General features: G+C 45.8%; 2 protein-coding genes across 2 annotated transcripts; one reads left to right on the forward strand and one right to left on the reverse strand.

Moving 5' to 3' along the window:
* Positions 1-3,894: 3,894 nt before the first annotated feature.
* LOC144461961 (uncharacterized) lies at positions 3,895-5,385 on the reverse strand. The gene has a single exon (XM_078166010.1). It carries the CDS (start codon positions 4,576-4,578, stop codon positions 3,895-3,897), a length of 684 nt encoding a protein of 227 aa, XP_078022136.1. The 5' UTR covers positions 4,579-5,385.
* A 4,973-nt stretch (positions 5,386-10,358) lies between these two features.
* Positions 10,359-18,210, forward strand: LOC117249958 (uncharacterized). The gene is made up of 4 exons (XM_033615874.2): positions 10,359-10,518; positions 12,834-14,152; positions 15,872-16,645; positions 17,620-18,210. The coding sequence occupies exons 2-4, from the start codon at positions 12,856-12,858 to the stop codon at positions 17,994-17,996; spliced, it is 2,448 nt and encodes an 815-aa protein (XP_033471765.2). The 5' UTR covers positions 10,359-10,518; positions 12,834-12,855; the 3' UTR covers positions 17,997-18,210.
* The last annotated feature ends 642 nt before the right edge of the window (positions 18,211-18,852 follow it).

Consider the following 18,852-nt stretch of genomic DNA (forward strand, 5'->3'; position numbering starts at 1 on the left):
GCTCTCTCTCTACCTCACACACACACACACACACACACACACACACACACACGCTGGCAGGAAGCCAGCACACGTGTGTGTCCTTCATGTGTGTCGCCAGGTGATGAAGGTTACCATGAACACACACACACTCGATTCTTTGTAGATGAAGAAAGAGAATTCGAAAGTGAAGCCGCTCGTCTTTTATTCTCTTTGTTCTCCCGGTACTGTATTTGTGAGGACAGCTTATCAAAGTGAGGACATTTCAGTCTCTCATTGCTGTCTCAAACAGCTGTTTGTAGGACTGGGACCAAGCTCAAAGGCAACACAGCACACCCGGAGGTCCCTGGAGTCCTTAAAGGTAGCTCTATGGGTCCTTGAGGAGGTCCCAGGGGTCTTTGAGAAGGTTTAAATGGTCCTGGACAAGGCCCATGGGTGCTTGGGGGTCCTTAAAGAACATCCTTAAGTCATTGAGATGGTTCTATGGGTTCTTAACATCATACAAAAAGTCATTGAGGACACCCAAATGGGCCTGGAGAATGTCCAAGGGGTCTACAACAAGTAACAGAGATATATATGGAACCTCAAATGGACAAAGAGGAGGTCCTTGACAAGGTTCCAGAGGCCCTTCATGAGTCTCAAATGTTCTTTGCAAAAGTCACATGGATACTAAAGTGGGTTCCAGGAGTCCTGGAGAAGGGTCCAAGGGTCTTTGAGCTGTACCAAAGGTCCTTGGGGAGGTTTAAATGGTCCTTATGTTGGTCCAAGGGTGCTTGGGGTGCTGCTAGGGGTTCTTGAAGAGTGGTCTTGAGTTTCTGAGGTGGTTCCAAAGGTCCTTGAAAATATATAAGAAGTCCTTGAGGACACCCAAATGGGCCTTGAAAATGTTAAAGGAGTCTGTCAGAAATGACAGAGATTCTTGTGGAAGCTCAAATTGTCCTGAAGGAGGTTCTCAGGGTCCTTGAGTAGGTCCCAGAGGTCTTTGAGGATTTTTAAATGGTCCTGGAGAAGGCCCATGGATGCTTGGGGGTCCTTGAAGAATGTCCTTAGGTCTCTGAGATGGTTCCATAGGTCCTTAACATTGAACAAGAAATCCTTTAAGACACCCAAATGGGGCTTGAAAATGTCCAAGGGGTTTATGACGAGTAACAGAGATTCGTATGGAAGCTCAAATGGTCCTGAAGGAGGTCCTGAGGGTCCTTGACAAGGTTCTAGAGGTCACTGAGCAGGTTCCAATGTCCCTTGCAAAAGTTCATTGGATATTTATGGAAGATCCAAGAGTCTTGGAGGAGTACCAAAGGTCCTTGGGGAGGTTCATGGTCTTAAATGGTCCTTACCAAGGTCCACGGTGCTTGATGGGGGTGCTTGAAAAGGTACAAGAAGTCCTTGAGGACACTCAAATGAAACTCAAATTAAAGAGCATTCTTGAGTTTTTGAGGCGGTCTCCCAGGTCCTTGATAAGGTACCAGATATCCTTGAGGCTAATTTTTTTTTTTTTTTTTAAAGAAGAGATTCCCAAGACCCTCTGGGGTCGTTTGATAGGTCCTTGAGAAGGTACCAGCGGTCCTTGAGCAGTATCAGAGTTCTTTACAGAGGCTCAACTGGTTATGGAGGACATTCTGGTATCACTGCAGGGGTTTCAAGGCCCTTGAGGAGGGTGCTTGAGTCTGTGAGAAGGTATATAATGTTGATATTAATGTGCAGGGGTAATAGTTGATGGAGACGAGGATCACCTTCATCATCACCTTCATCACCAGTCACAAACTGGGACAGTTCCAGGCTGTAAGTGTGCCGAATATCTGGGCCAGTAGAGCAGCTAATTACTTCTGTCTTCATGCCTGACAGCCGTCCGTCCCTCTGTCCGTCCCTCCGTCTGTCTGCGTGTCGTCACCTCTCTGCTGCTTTAATTAGTTCAATTAATTAGACAGGAAGTAGGCCACTCCGTCATGATGTCACCGCGTTTATATATAGACTGAATATGTTCAGTTCTGCCGTTCAATCAGCACCTGATCGATGGTCAGATGCCACAGGGTGATGCTAACAGGTGACGCTAACAGGTAGCAGCTGTTGCACCTTAAAGCCTGCTATTACAGGAATTAGCCATTAGCCTAGCGTATGGAGCTGCAGCTAATCCCACACACACACACACACACACACACACACACACACACAGGAGATTATACACACAGATGAGTTCATGAAGACATTCACCAAACCCGGAACCACTGGGGACCAAACAGACTGCCTTTATCCACCAGCACAGAACTGGTTCTGATCCGGTTCCTGCACCAGATTTTGAACCGTTCTGAGGAGTTATACCAAAAATAAAACTCCCTCAGAACCCAAAAAGTCGGTTCTCTTCTGAAGCCAGTAAAGATCACGGCTTCTTTTTTAGATGGAACTCTTGGAACTCTTGGACATCACTGTTTTCCCACTTTGCAGGCGTTTCTGGACGCTGTTAGCTGCTAACTGCTGCTTTTTTAAAATCTCTGGGTCACACGCACAACATGTCATCACACCCATCTTGCCAGACGTCGTTTCAGTGCTGTTGGTAAATGCTTGAGTTCCAGAGTCACCGTATTAGACGTACACACGCGTAAGTTCCAGAGCCAGAGTTTCAGACGTATGCATGTGCAAGTTCCAGAGTCATTGTTTTGGACATGCGCACACACGAGTTCCAGAGCCGCAATTTTAGATGTAGGCATGTGCAAGTTCAATTTTCAATTTTCAATTTATTTATTTAAAAAGGGTTCCAGAGCTGCGTTTTAGACGTAAGCACGTGCGAGTTCCAGAGCTGCGTTTTAGACGTACACATGTGCGAGTTTTAGAGTTGCATTTTAAGCGTGAAGTATACTTGCTGCGTGGCCAAACGTGCCTGATACTGGTGGTCTCCACTAGGGGCAGACTGCAGCACTCAGACACAGAGGTCACGAAAAGCGAGGAAGGCGGTGACAGTGTATTTCAGGATAAACACAAACATGGACACTCTCGATGAAGAGGAGATCGTAATTTTATTGCTGTTAAGATCTCGGCAGAGGAAAAGGCGTCGTCTCCTCCGCCATCGGAGATGGTATATGCAGCCCCTTAACCAATCACATAGGGAGTTTGTTTCCCTTGTTTTACCAAAGCGAGCAATCGATGAGGAAAAGCACAGGGAATTCTTCTTCTTTGGAGTTTTACAGCGGTTGGCATCTGTTACGTTGCATTACCGCCATCTTCTGGGTCTACCTTGCTCCTACATCTTTCATTCCATTATATCCTTTTCACCAGTCCACCTCTGACCTCATGTTCACAGTCTCTAGGTATACTTCACCTGAGCGCCTCTAGTGTTGATGTCAATATTGCATCTTGCGTACACGTCACGCTACCTCGCAGCAAAGTGTGTGGTCTACACGCCAAACGACCACAAAATATGCGTGGCAGCCAAACATGCACGAAAACTGCACACGTTTCGTGCAGCAAGTATACTTAAGCCTTTAGACGCATGTGCGAGTTCAGTTTAAGAGATTTGGAAAAGGACAGGTTGGTTGGTTGCCGACATATTTTTGAGATGATGTGACTTATCATTAGCCAGAAAAGATCAAGATGACATCTATTTGTTTCGATCATCTGATGACGGCTATGTGACGGCCAAAAGTAAATTTTGGTGTTAGTTATTTGGATAAACACGATGTCATCATGAATTTATCCTTTCATGATAAACTAACAGGAGCGGGATTTGGAACTGGTCAGTTGACAAAATGCAGATGTTCCTCTGATTGGTTGGAGATATATGGATTCAGCAAGTGTCACTCAGCCTACACTAAACAGGGATACTTTATGTGGTAGAGGAAAGGACCTGGTGCCAAAGTTGAGTCTGGCTGAAGCGTGCAGTGGACATGGGGCATAAGAGGGTCAATTCTAGTACACAGAATTTCAAGCAGTACCTCTATGCAGAAGGGGTGTGGTTTGTGTCGTCTCCAGCCCGGAGCTCCTCCCTCGGCGGGATCTGAAGCAGAAGAACCCAGTTCTGCGCCTCTTGCTCGGCCGGTAGTGGTACTGTGGCGGCACCTCTGGCTCCCTGAGGTGCGGTGGAGCGCCGAGAGGGGAGGGGATGGGCAGGGTGTAGCCGGGGCGGGGCTCCGGTGTGGGGGGGCATGAACCTGTCCGGCTCCGCTGGGTGAGGACTGGGTAGGTGGAGCGTGGTAGCTGAAGGGGTGGGGTTTGTTGGCTGAGTTTCCCATAAGTCTCTGGGGCGAGGAAAAGCTTCCCATGAGCATTCGAAGGGTGGACGTGGGATCGTGGGGGGAGGTGCTGGTGGTGGTTCCAAGGGCTGCTGCCTGGATACTGAAGGTGAGGCGGGAGGGGCTTTTTGTCACCTGAGGGCGTCCCGGGTCTGCCTGCACCACCCGCGTTCAGCCCCAAAATGGCGCCGTGGTGCTGGTGGAGTTTGGCACTGAGAAGGCGCCGACGCAGGCTGCCCTCTGTTTTCGGTTGCAGGGCAGCCATCTTGCGCGGGAGAAGCTCATCGCGCTCTTCGTCGGGATCGCCATTCCAGCAGCTTGACCCCACGCCAGGCCCCGCCCCTTCCCTGCCCAGACACTCCACATAGGAAATCATCCTGATTGGCTGTTTGATGTCAGCCTCCGCCCTCAGGACGGATCACACGATGACGATCTTTTCACAATAAGAGCCCCGGAAATTTCTGAATCCATTGTCAAAACTTCTTTTTGTTGTTTTTTCTGTTCTTTCTAATTAATCCTTCGAAGTACAAGCCCCGGGTTCTTAAAAACAGATGTTTCAACTCACCATAATAAAAATCAAATTCACGACTGCACACGATTTCAAAATAAATCCTTAAAAATGTCAATTTTCAAAATAAAACCACTCAACAATCCACAAACAGAGTCCTCCGCTCAGAGCTCTTTCAAAGTAAAAGTATCATCCATCACAAAAAGCATTTAAATGTTTGTGCAGCCTCTGATTTTCACAATAAAAGCTAAAAAAAAGTCCGAATGTGTTTCAGGGAAGTAAAAGTGTTTCCACACCAGCTTCAAAACTCCTGCGTCACCAATGGCCAATCAAAACTTTAAAAGTCTTATTCCTTCACAATAAAAGCCTCAGAGACGTCGTCGATGTCCCCCAAACTTTCCCAAATGGCAGAGCGGTTCCTCATAGCAGCTCGTCTGCGGTCAGTGAGATGTTTTCTCGGAGGTGTTGATGGTGTGTGCCTGTGTTTCCTCTCTAATCTGCTCTCAGGGATTATCCAGGTCTGCAGATGGCCGACACACACACACACACACACACACACACACACACACACACACACACACGTATTTACCTCAGTGCCCAGTCCAGCCGGGAGGTTCACAACCAATCAGACAACAGCAGGTCGACGTTTGATCCTCAGTCTGTGTGTGATACATCATCTTCCTCCTCCTCCTTCATCATCATCATCATCATCATCATCATCACACACACCGTCCTGCTGCCACAAACATTGACCACAGCATTAAATGTGGATTAATCCGCCTCAGAAAATAGTCCAGATCCGTCCTGTGACAGGTTTCAGGTGTTCTTAAAGGGGACAGTAGATAAACTCAACTCAACAAGACAAACGAGAACAGATGGACGACTGATGACAGAGTGACCAACACACCTGTGAATCAAACAAACAACTGATGGAGATAAACACCTTTACACGAATATATATGAATTTAAGACATAAAAAAACTTTACAAATAAAAAAAAAAAAACATAATTACCTCAAAAGTATTTTTTTTAAAAACAGAAATAAAAACCCTTAAGAATTAATAAATAAATACTTGTTGAAATAAAAAGCTGTTGAGACAAAAAACATAAATGAAAAATTAATGACCTACAAATATTTGTAAAGGGAAAAGGTGCTCTGACATGTTCTCCCTGTGTCAGTGTGGGTTTCCTCCAGGTGCTCTGACATGTTCTCCCTGTGTCAGCGTGGGTTTCCTCCAGGTGCTCTGACATGTTCTCCCCGTGTCAGCGTGGGTTTCCTCCAGGTGCTCTGACATGTTCTACCTGTGTCAGTGTGGGTTTCCTCCAGGTGCTCTGACATGTTCTCCCTGTGTCAGCGTGGGTTTCCTCCAGGTGCTCTGACATGTTCTACCTGTGTCAGTGTGGGTTTCCTCCAGGTGCTCTGACATGTTCTCCCTGTGTCAGTGTGGGTTTCCTCCAGGTGCTCTGACATGTTCTCCCTGTGTCAGCGTGGGTTTCCTCCAGGTGCTCCGACATGTTCTCCCTGTGTCAGCGTGGGTTTCCTCCAGGTGCTCTGACATGTTCTCCCTGTGTCAGTGTGGGTTTCCTCCAGGTGCTCTGACATGTTCTCCCTGTGTCAGTGTGGGTTTCCTCCAGGTGCTCTGACATGTTCTCCCTGTGTCAGTGTGGGTTTCCTCCAGGTGCTCTGACATGTTCTCCCTGTGTCAGCGTGGGTTTCCTCCAGGTGCTCTGACATGTTCTCCCTGTGTCAGTGTGGGTTTCCTCCAGGTGCTCTGACATGTTCTCCCTGTGTCAGCGTGGGTTTCCTCCAGGTGCTCTGACATGTTCTCCCCGTGTCAGCGTGGGTTTCCTCCAGGTGCTCTGACATGTTCTCCCCGTGTCAGCGTGGGTTTCCTCCAGGTGCTCTGACATGTTCTCCCTGTGTCAACGTGGGTTTCCTCCAGGTGCTCTGACATGTTCTCCCTGTGTCAGTGTGGGTTTCCTCCAGGTGCTCTGACATGTTCTCCCTGTGTCAGCGTGGGTTTCCTCCAGGTGCTCTGACATGTTCTCCCTGTGTCAGCGTGGGTTTCCTCCAGGTGCTCCCACATGTTCTCCCTGTGTCAGCGTGGGTTTCCTCCAGGTGCTCTGACATGTTCTCCCCGTGTCAGCGTGGGTTTCCTCCAGGTGCTCTGACATGTTCTCCCTGTGTCAGCGTGGGTTTCCTCCAGGTGCTCTGACATGTTCTCCCTGTGTCAGCGTGGGTTTCCTCCAGGTGCTCTGACATGTTCTCCCTGTGTCAGCGTGGGTTTCCTCCAGGTGCTCTGACATGTTCTCCCTGTGTCAGCGTGGGTTTCCTCCAGGTGCTCTGACATGTTCTCCCTGTGTCAGCGTGGGTTTCCTCCAGGTGCTCTGACATGTTCTCCCTGTGTCAGTGTGGGTTTCCTCCAGGTGCTCTGACATGTTCCCCCTGTGTCAGCGTGGGCTTCCTCCAGGTGCTCTGACATGTTCTCCCTGTGTCAGTGTGGGTTTCCTCCAGGTGCTCTGACATGTTCTCCCTGTGTCAGCGTGGGTTTCCTCCAGGTGCTCCGACATGTTCTCCCTGTGTCAGCGTGGGTTTCCTCCAGGTGCTCTGACATGTTCTCCCTGTGTCAGTGTGGGTTTCCTCCAGGTGCTCTGACATGTTCTCCCTGTGTCAGTGTGGGTTTCCTCCAGGTGCTCTGACATGTTCTCCCTGTGTCAGTGTGGGTTTCCTCCAGGTGCTCTGACATGTTCTCCCTGTGTCAGTGTGGGTTTCCTGCAGGTGCTCTGACATGTTCTCCCTGTGTCAGTGTGGGTTTCCTCCAGGTGCTCTGACATATTCTCCCTGTGTCAGCGTTGGTTTTCCTCCAGGTGCTCTGACATGTTCTCCCCGTGTCAGTGTGGGTTTTCTCCAGGTGCTCTGACATGTTCTCCCTGTGTCAGCGTGGGTTTCCTCCAGGTGCTCTGACATGTTCTCCCTGTGTCAGTGTGGGTTTCCTCCAGGTGCTCTGACATGTTCTCCCTGTGTCAGCGTGGGTTTCCTCCAGGTGCTCTGACATGTTCTCCCTGTGTCAGCGTGGGTTTCCTCCAGGTGCTCTGACATGTTCTCCCTGTGTCAGAGTGGGTTTCCTCCAGGTGCTCCGACATGTTCTCCCTGTGTCAGCGTGGGTTTCCTCCAGGTGCTCTGACATGTTCTCCCTGTGTCAGCGTGGGTTTCCTCCAGGTGCTCTGACATGTTCTCCCTGTGTCAGTGTGGGTTTCCTCCAGGTGCTCTGACATGTTCTCCCTGTGTCAGAGTGGGTTTCCTCCAGGTGCTCTGACATGTTCTCCCTGTGTCAGCGTGGGTTTCCTCCAGGTGCTCTGACATGTTCTCCCTCTGTCAGAGTGGGTTTCCTCCAGGTGCTCTGACATGTTCTCCCTGTGTCAGAGTGGGTTTCCTCCAGGTGCTCCAGCTTCCTCCCACAGTCCAAAGACATGCAGGTTAATTGGTGACTCTAAATTGTCTGTAGGTGTGAATGTGAGTGTGAATGGTTGTCTGTCTCTATGTGTCAGTCCTGTTGAGGACAGGAGCTCTCATCCCTCTGTCCTCCAGACTGACTCCAGTGTCTTTAACCGTGTCATCTACAGCACGCACACACACACACACACACACACACACACGTCAGAGACACCGCAATGCCATGACGGACAGACAGACAGTCGCCTCCATCACTCCTCACTGTGTGTGTGTGTTACAGAAACAGCTGTGTTTTGGATGCTGAAAGGGTTTGAGCCTGCCTCGACACGCCAGCGCTACCACCGACACACACACACACACACACACACACACAGACACACACACACACACACGTGTTAAAGCTTTGAATGTCTCCTGACCCAAAACAAAGATCCAAGTTTGCTGGCTGCAGCAGGACCACAGGAAGTAGCTGTACTACATGCAGTACTATGGGATGGTATCAAAGCAGTAACCATAGTAACAGTAGCAGGAAGACAGCACAGAGGACTGCAGCAGCTGTAATCTGGAAAAGACTCTGCACGCACGCACGCACACGCACACACACACTCGAGAATCTGCAGCAAATGTCTTTATGGAATTCTTCATCATCCATCCTCTACCTCACCTTTAAAGCAGAGCATGTCGTCCTCGCCCGCTGTGTGTGTGTGTGTGTGTGTGTGTGTGTGTGAAAGTGAATCTGAGCCGACAAACACTGAAAACACAAGTTCAAACACAGATTCCTCCTCCTCCTCCTCCTCCGTCCTACCACAATAAAAGCCCCCTCCCTCCTCTCTCGACCCCAGACTTCCTGTTTCAATCATCCCCTGCTGCAGTAAAAGCACCAGCTGACTGAAGTGAGGTGTTCAGAGTCCAGTTACACAGTAACTAAAAGTACAAATACTCGAGTACAAGTACTTTGTGTTTGGTTTGGGAACGCTACATCTCGTTCCTTATGCTAATGCTAAGTTAGCGAATAATAGCCAATAACGTTAAAGGAGGTGTGGTCAAGGTTAAGATAAGGGTAACAGCAAGGCTACATCTAGTTCCTTATACTAATGCTAAGTTAACCTTTAGCTAACTTTAGCTATGAAGTATTACACTAAACGAGAGGTGGCTAAGGTTAGCATAAGGATGGGAATAATGATAATGAGAAGGCAACATCTAGTTCCTTATGCTAATGCTAAATTAGCAATTAGCTAACTTCAGCTATGAAGTATTACACTAAACAAGAGGTGGTTAGGGTTAGCATAAGGATGGGAATAATAATAATGAGAGGGCTACATCTAGTTCCTTATGCTAATGCTAAATTAGCAATTAGCTCATGAAAGCTAGAAAATGTTACATTATAAGTGGTGGTTAAGGTTAGGGTCACGTTAACGGGAAGGCTACATCTTGCTACTTATGCTAATGCTAAGTTAGCAATTAAGGAGAGGTGGTTAAGGTTAGGAAAAGGTAATTGGAAGGCCACATCTCGTTACATATGCTAATGCTAGGTAAGTAATTAGCTAGCTATTAAGCATTACATTATATGGAGTACGGCTAAGGTTAGGAAAAGGGTAACGGGAAGGCCACATCTCAATACTTATGCTAATGCTAAGTTAGCAATTAGCTAACTGTGACACTACTTTAAAAGCTAGGTGGTCAAGATTAGGATAGGGGTAATGGGAGGAGAACAACTGTTGCTAGGCAACCAAACAACGGAGCATCTCCCGCAGCAGCCAGTGACAGCTGAGAGGTCCCCCACCTGGCTGAGGGATGACGTCATACTGCAGTGGGTGATGGGAGACGTAGTCCTCCCTGCCCTCCTTGGCAGGTGTGTGTGTTTCTCTGGACCACAAATAGCTTAATTAATCACCTTAGTGCGCCCTGGATACACACACACACACACACACATACACACACACACACACACACACACACACACACACACACTCTAACCCAGTTACTCAGCAGCAGATGAATCATCTCATCTACATAAATGTTATATAACACCATCAGCAGCTTTAAGTCACTGACCTGTTTGTGTATTAAACTTTATTTGTTACAGTTTTGTTTTGTTTATTTTTCTGATATTTATGTTTTTATTGGTTTATTTCTACATTAAACAACAGCAACGAAATTAAACCAGGATTCAAATCTCGCGATAAGTGGAGCTCGGCCGAGAGCTGCAGGTAAACAAGGGGGAGAAGCTGCTCGGTGGGTCCGATGAAATCATGAGGATTTCACGCAGCTAAAATTATTCCTCGGGGTGAATTTCCGGTGGGCTCGGGTGGAGCAGGTGTAGGACAGATAAACCCAGTCGGCAGCGGAGGCAGGTGGGTGGAGAAGATGGTTTAAAATGTGGTTTTATCAGCGCGTTAGCCGGGGAGTTAGCCTGTTAGCTGCGGCTCGTTATCCCATTGTTACAACACGTGAAGCTGCAGCCGTTCACCGTTATTACACTGCCGTCACAATCCCGGGACTAACCCGGAATAATGCGTGTAACAGTCACCTTACTGGGCACACAAGTTTCTGGTCAGCTTCAGTCCCACTGTTCCCACTATCACGTTTAGTTTGTTAAAATAGCGTAAAAAATAAACGAGGTCTGGTGAAAGGTTTCTGTGCAGGGCTGAGGATCATCCTCATTATTGATTATGTTTCAATTAATCATTTAATCTATAAAATATCCAGTGGTGGAAAGAACATCCACTCAGGCACTGCACCTAATCAATAGTTTTATTTTTGAGCCACTTTATAACTCACAACATCTCAGAGAGAAATACTATTCTTTACTGCACTACATTAATATAAAACATTTACTGCAGTACTTTAACTGTACTTCAATGTATTTCATACTTTAAAGTGTTTCAATGCAGGACTTTAACGTGCAGCACAGTATTTCTGTGGTAGAGATACTTTGTATGGAGGCAGATTTATGTCTATATTATTTGTGTTAACAGATCAACAGTCAGCTTCTTATTGCAGCATCTGTGAAATTAAAACAACTTCAAAATACAAAAAAGATTTGTAAACTAGAAAAAAGAAACAAAAAATAACATTTTGCAATAAAAATGCATGAATAAGCAGATCAGCAATATTTAAATTCAAAAAATTAAAAATAAATAAATCAATAAAAGTGCAAATCCACAAGCGGAGAACTGAAATTAACAAATAAAAAACTGGATAAAAAGTAAGTGTTTTAAAGTTGTAAATGTTAAGGAAAAACATTTTATTGAATGTTTTTCATTTATTTGTAAATTAATTAAACTAATTTAATCTAAAACAATAAAAACACTTTCCTCAAATACAAAAAAAATCTTTAAATTATTTGTCAAATATAAATTAGATTTGCAAATAACATATAAATGTGTTTCAAATTCACAAGCGTATAATTGATATTCACAAAAAAAGTGGATAAACAAATATTTGTTATAAAATTGCAAACTTAAAGACAATAGTCACATATATATCTGTTTGAAAATTATAAATGTTCGGAAGATAGTCACAAATATCTGTTGGAAAGTTGTAAATGTTAGGAAGATAGACACAAATATCTGTTCCAAAGTTGAAAATGTTAGGAAGTCACAAATATAAGTTTAAAAAGTTGTAAATGTTAGGAAGATAGACACAAATATCTGTTCCAAAGTTGAAAATGTTAGGAAGTCACAAATATAAGTTTAAAAAGTTGTAAATGTTAGGAAGTCACAAATATAAGTTTAAAAAGTTGTAAATGTTAGGAAGATAGACACAAATATCTGTTCCAAAGTTGAAAATGTTAGGAAGTCACAAATATAGGTTTAAAAAGTTGTAAATGTTAGGAAGTCACAAATATAAGTTTAAAAAGTTGTAAATGTTAGGAAGATAGACACAAATATCTGTTCCAAAATTGTAAACGTTAGAAAGATAGTTACAAACATCTGAAAGTTGTAAATGTTCGGAAGATAGTCACAACTTTCGGTTAAAAGGTTGTAAATGTTAGGAAGTAGTCAAAAATATCTGAAAATTGTAAACGTTAGGAAGATAGTCAAAAATATCTGTTTAAAAAGTTGTAAATTGTAGGAAGATAGTCACAAACATCTGAAAGTTGTAAACTTTAGGAAGATAGTCACAAACATCCGAAAGTTGTAAATGTTAGGAAGATAGTTACAAATATCTGTTAAAAGGTTGTAAACGATAGGAAGATAGTCACAAACATCTGAAAGTTGTAAATGTTAGGAAGATAGTTACAAATATCTGTTAAGAAGTTTTAAATGTTAGGAAGATAGTCACAAGTGTTTTTCATTAATCTGTAAATTTACTACACATCTTTCATATGTGTGGTGTTGTTTTATATTTACAGATTACACATTAACACACAGATTATTGATGCGTTAGTACAAATAATTTAGACACAAATCTGCCTCCGTACTTCAGTAAAGTATCTGATTACTTTTTCCACCACTGGAAGTATCACAGAGTTTTTGGTAATGCCCATCACATGTTCCGAGGCTAGACCAGGGTTTTAGAGCTACCATATTCTCTCAAATTAAGGCCGAAGCCAAAACAAATCAGGGCGCCTGTCGTTACCGTTCACGCCGTCACTCTGACCTCAGTATGATGATGTTCTTGATGTTCTCGATGACTCACGTGAAGTGTTATTGTCCCATTTCAGTCCCTGCCATCTTTTTTGAAGCATGGCAACCAGACGGAAATTTGATTTCAACTTCAAAGAGACGGTTTTGAAATTCGCGGAGGAAAACTCAGTAGAGAAAACTGCAAGGCTCTTTAACATCGACTCCAAAAGAGTCCGAGACTGGAGGAAGCAGAAGGAGGCGCTGCTCCTGGGGGACCATGGGAGAGCACGGTTAGCTGGCGGCGGCAGGAAGAAGGTGAGCGTGGAGCTCGAGGAGCGGCTCTCCGAATGGATCAGCTCGATGCGGGACAAACAAAAGAGAGTGTCGAGGAGCATGATCAAAAAGAAAGCGCTGGAGATCTACCCTTCCGTCAGCGATGGAGGAAAGACGTTTGTGGCAAGCACCGGTTGGCTGCAAAAATTTCTAGAGCGCAACAACCTATCACATCGGCGTCGCACCACTGTGCCCCAGGAAGACCCGAAACTTCTCACCGACAGACTCGTTTGGTTTATCGACTACATCAGGAAGACGGTGAGCTCCAGGAGGATTCTAGAGCGGGACATCATCGTGATGGACGAGACTGCCGTTTGTTTTGGTGACATGGCGCCTCCCACAGCTGACACACAAGGGGCAGAGGGACACAAGAGCAGCAGCCTCACCGTCGTCCTCGCCGCCAAAGCGGATGGCGCCAAACTGAAGCCTTTCATTGTCTTCAGAGGGGCTGATGGTGACGTGGGGGCGGCGCAGCAGGAGATCTCTGGCGCTGTCATTGACATGTCTGTGAATGGGGGGATGAGCGACGCTCTCGCCGCACGCTGGCTGCAGTCTGTGGTGGGGAAATCCAACGGCACCCCACGGCTCCTGGTGTGGGACTCTTACCACTGCCACATGGGCCCCACCACCAAAGCTGAGCTGGAATGTGGCTACGACATCACGATGGCTGCAATTCCAGGAGGCTGCGCAAAATACGTCCAGCCCCCCGATCTGACGTGGAAGCAGCCCTTCAGGCAGAACGTATACGACGCCTACAAGCAGTGGGCAGCGGGGGACGCAGATAAGGAGTACACACCCGGGGGGAGCTTGAAACCTCCCACCCGCCGCCTGCTGGTGGACTGGGTGGTCACAGCGTGGGACAAACTGGACACAGACACGATAAAGAACTCTTTTAACGTGTGTGCACCGTCTGCGAAAAGCGACGGGAGTGAAGACCGCCTCATTGTCTGCGTCAGGGAGGGACGGCCCCGTGCGGCCGGGCGGGAGGAGCTCAGTCAGAGCGAGAAGCACCGAGTGGCGCCGAAGGATGTTAACAATGAACTTTGTCTTGATGATGAGGATGATGAGGAGAGCGAAGAGAAGGGTGAGGGTTCTACTCACTGCTGAAACTTTAATAACTAAAATGACAGCATGTAGATCTGTGATGTCTTTACTGTATGTCTGTGTCCTACGTGAATAAATCTGAACTCACAGGGTTCAAACCGACACTGGTGGTGCTTAAACATTCATTCATTCATTCATTCATTCATCATTCCATCAATGAAACTGAACCTTTCACAATAAAAGCCTTTTCAGGAACTTGAAGATTTACGGTACTGAGATCAGAAAATTTCTCAAACTGTCACTGTGACTTCACTGTTTCATCCCTGTGAACGGGATATCTCAACAAGGCCCTGGGAGTTTCCTAAAGTTTGGCACAAACGCCCACTTGAACTTAAGTGATTAAGTGATAAGAGTTTAATGGACAAAGGTCAAGGTCACTGTAACCTCTTTGTCTCATTCTTGTGAACACAGTATCTCAAGAAGGCTTTAAGTGGGTTTCCTCAAATTTGGCACAAACATCCACTTGGACCCACCTATTCAGTTACATTGTCTTTTCAGCTTTATATTCTTTGTCACAAAGATCTGTAATTTGGTATAGGTCAAGAGTCAAGGTCACGGTTACCTCATCTGTTTCATTCCTCTAAACAGAATATGTCAACAAGGTTTTGGGAGTTTCCTTAAGTTTGGCACAAACATCCACTTGGACCCTGCTAATCAGATATATTGACTCTCTGTTAGAGCTTCAAATTCATGTACGGAGGTAATTTGATATAGCTCGTAGATCAAGGTCACTGTGACCTCATCTGTGTCATTCCTGTGAACAGGATATCTCAAGAAGGCCTTGAGACTTAACTCAAATTTGGCACAAACGTCCACCTGGACCTAACTAATTAGTTACAATACAGATTTTTCTGTAATGCTAACTTTTCAGCACATTAGTTAAGATTAGCTTCGATAGCAAAACAAATATTGGACTTCACCGCAGTTAGATTTTAGCAGATTAGCCAACGTCAGCTTCAATAGCATAACAATTATAGGATTTCTCTGTAAAGCTTACTTTTTAGCACCTTTGCTAACATTAGCTTTAATAGCAAAACAAATATTGTATTTTTCTTAACCGTTAACTTCTTCGCACATTAGCTAACATTAGCTTTGTTGGCAAACAAATATTAGATTTCCTCATAATGTTAGCTTTAAAGCGCATTACCTAATGTTAGCTTCAATAGCAAAACAAATATTAGATTTCTCTGTAACGGACTTTATAGCACATTAGCACATGGTAGCTTCCATAGCAAAACAAATATTGGATTTTCACGCGACGTTAAATATTAGCACATTAGCTAACGTTAGCTTCCATAGCAAAACAAACAAGTGTGGTCCTCCTTTGTAAGATTGGCTTCCTGTGACATCATCCATCCACTGAGTGAGAGCATACGGGTCGGCCAGTCTGGTCCCGTTGGTCAGTGTTTACTTATTCAAGTAACACTGGCGGTCCCGGAGAGTGAGTGACCTGACATGGTGCGTTGGTAAATTCAGTCTGACGCTCTACACTAAAATGAGAGCCCTGTTGGTGGAAGAAACGCAGCGTTATATTTCTACATGAAAGATAAAGACACACTTTGTTAACCCGTGGTTCACGTCTGTCTCTTGGATCCGTTTCCACGGTGAAGCAGGGTCCAGGCTGAAAAACACCAAAGTTGTCCTTTAATTTTGACCTTTGTCAGTTTTCGAATGTCTAACTTTATTTGTCCCTGTCCAGGCTCTGAGACACCAGCGATGTCTGTCATCATCCAAACACGTGGCGAAGCAGGCGGTGGCGTCGCGGCCCACCTCCAGTGCCCCCTCTGCGGCCATTTCTCCAAGAGCCACGCCCATCAGCTGACCCACATGGCGGCCTCTCACCCCGCCTGCCTGGACTCCGTGGTGGTGGGTCGCCTCGGCAACATCGTGATGTACCAGAGCACGGCTCGGCTGTTCCACTGCTCCGACTGCTTCTATACCAGCCGCGACTTCACCAAGCTGTACAAACACATCATCTCCAAACACTGCGTGGACGAGAGGGAGGGGGGCGGAGATGAGGAGAAGGCGGGGGAGGAAGGGGAGGAGGAGGAGGAGAAGGAGGGAGGGAAGGATAAAGTGAAGAGTGAAGCGGAGGAGGAGGAGGAGGAGGAAGTGAGGCCCGTTAAAGCTGACATTGAAGGAGACGAGAGTGTCCTGATGTTTGACGGCGCCGGCTACCACTGCCTGATCTGTGGCTGGAAGACAAAGCTGAAAGCTATGGGTGTCAACCACGTGGTGAGGAAGCATGACATCCCCAAAGCATACGCCGCCCAGGCCGTCAGACGGGATGCAGGGGCCACCTCCGCCGCTACGCCCAAACAGGCTCAGAGCAGCGGGGCGGAGGAGGAGGAGCCGGGGGCCGGGCTGAGTGGGGAGCTGCTGAAGGAGGAGATGGAGGCCACGGCCAAAGTGGTGCGCTTCATCTCCAACCGCTTTGTGTGTCTGATCTGTGGCTGGAAGACCAAACTGAAAGGTACCGCTTCCACGTGTTCATCAACCAATCAGATTCTTTCCCTCTGACACTGCAGGTATCACATGTCGGATACCTCTCAGGAGGCTCCGCCCACACATCAACATAAAACAAGTCAGAGGCTATAATAAGGCTGAAATCAGTTTTCTGTGTCGCAGTGTTTGTGTCACCGACAGGCTCAGACTGTTAATGACATTGACTCAAATTTGACTCAGCGATTATCTGATAAGATTGTGGCGGTCAAAGGTCAGTGTCACTTTGACCTTCTTTGTCTCATTCTAGCCAACGCAATATCTCAAGAATGCCTAGAAGGATTTTTTTTCAAATTTGGCACAAACATCCACTTGTACTCAGTGATGAGTTGGTTAGGTTTTGGTGGTTAAAGGTCAAAGTTACCCTGTCCATTTCATTCTTGAGAACACACCATCTCAAGAACGCTGGACTAACAATGGACTAATTAGATTTTAGTGGTCATAGGTCAACATCACTGTAACTTTGTTGGTCTCAGTCTTGACAATATGATATCTCAGCGGTCTCGTGGAAATTTGCTCAAATTTGGCACAAACGATTAGATTTTGGTGCTCATTGGTCAAAGGTCACTGTGACCTCACAAAATGTTTTTGGCCCACACTCAAGAATTCTTGCTAATTACGACAGTCTGGTGGGTTTGGTGATGGTGATTTCTTGCAAAACAAAAGGATCTTACTCTTTGACACAAACGTCTATCTCCTTTCATCAAGCTGTCTGACACTCAAACAGTCTGAAGCCTGTCAGAGACAAAAGCAAACACTGTTAATGGGCGGACGCTGACGCTGTGAACAGAGCGGTTACACTGCAGCGTTCTCATTTGTCACTTAGACACAAACGCATGGCAAAACAGGATCCAGGTTAGAAAACACCGTCAGACTCATGACGTCAGACACTTCAGCTGCTGCTCATCTGAATAAAGTTTTATTGAATCTCCGCCTGTGTTTCAGGTTTCGCCATCAGTCACGTGGTGCGCAGCCACGACGTGGAGCGTCCGTACAGCTGCAAAGACTGCAAGCGCTCCTTCTTCCTGCCCAGCCGGCTGCAGCAGCACGTCAGGGCGTCTCACCGGCCCGGACGCTACGCCTGCCCCTTCTGCTGCTTCAGGTCACACTTCCTGGGAGGGTTCAGGAGGCACTGCAGCCGCTGCAACGCCCGGGAGGAGGAGGAGGAAGAGGAGGAGGAGGGTGGAGGAGGAGGAGGAGGGGAGGAAGAGGAGAACGAAGAGGAGGAGGAAGAGGAGAGGAGGGAGAGGAGAGGGGCGAGGAAAAGAAGGAGAACAGAGAGGGTGATAGAGGACGACGATGACGAAGAGGACGACGACTGAAAGGGTGGAGGAGAGGATGAGGAGGATAAGGATGACAACTGTGGAGAGGAGGACGATGGCTAAAAGGGTGGAGAGGAGGAGGAGGAGGAGGAGGAGGGCGACATCTCTTTTTGTTTACATGTTACTGTAATGTGATGCCAACAGTTAAAAAGCTACTCAGAAGTCAAACTGTGATTTTTTTCACTAAATCATGAATAAAGGTTTTTTAAATAAATAATTTGGTCTGGTTATTAGAAACGTATGGAGGCAGCTTTGTGTCGGTATTATTCGTGCGAACAGATCGACAAAATATCTATCTTCTATCAAAAACTTTTAAAGTTTTGAACAAATATTTGTGAATTCAGTTTTTATTTGTGGATCTCAATTCTGCGCCTGTGGATTAGCATTTTACGCGAATTATTTTTGAATTTACAGATCTGTTTTATGTCTGCAAAATATTTTTGTGAGTTAACAAATCTTGTTTGGTGTTTTATATTAACAGATTACACATTTACACACAAGCTGTTGATCTGTCCACACAAATAATTTTTACACAAATTTGCCTCCGTATGTTAAACTGAGTTTAGATTGTACTGTAACACACGTTGGATTGTTTTTAAGACATTTTTAATATTTTTAGATCAAATTAGTTGGTGGACATCGAGTATTTGATCAAAGAATAAGTTAAAAACTACAGAAAACATATTTAAAGTTTGGTCGGGAGCTAGACTAAAATTCCTCAGGTGATTTTCACACGTTTATTTATATATATAAAGATTTGTCTCAGTTATATTTGTGTAAACAGATCGACAAAATATCTGAATGTATTTAATAAATTTTCAAGTAAATGAAAAACATTTGTGAATATTTTCGTAAC

This window comes from Epinephelus lanceolatus, chromosome 24 (assembly GCF_041903045.1).
Source record: "Epinephelus lanceolatus isolate andai-2023 chromosome 24, ASM4190304v1, whole genome shotgun sequence".
NCBI lineage: Eukaryota > Metazoa > Chordata > Actinopteri > Perciformes > Serranidae > Epinephelus > Epinephelus lanceolatus.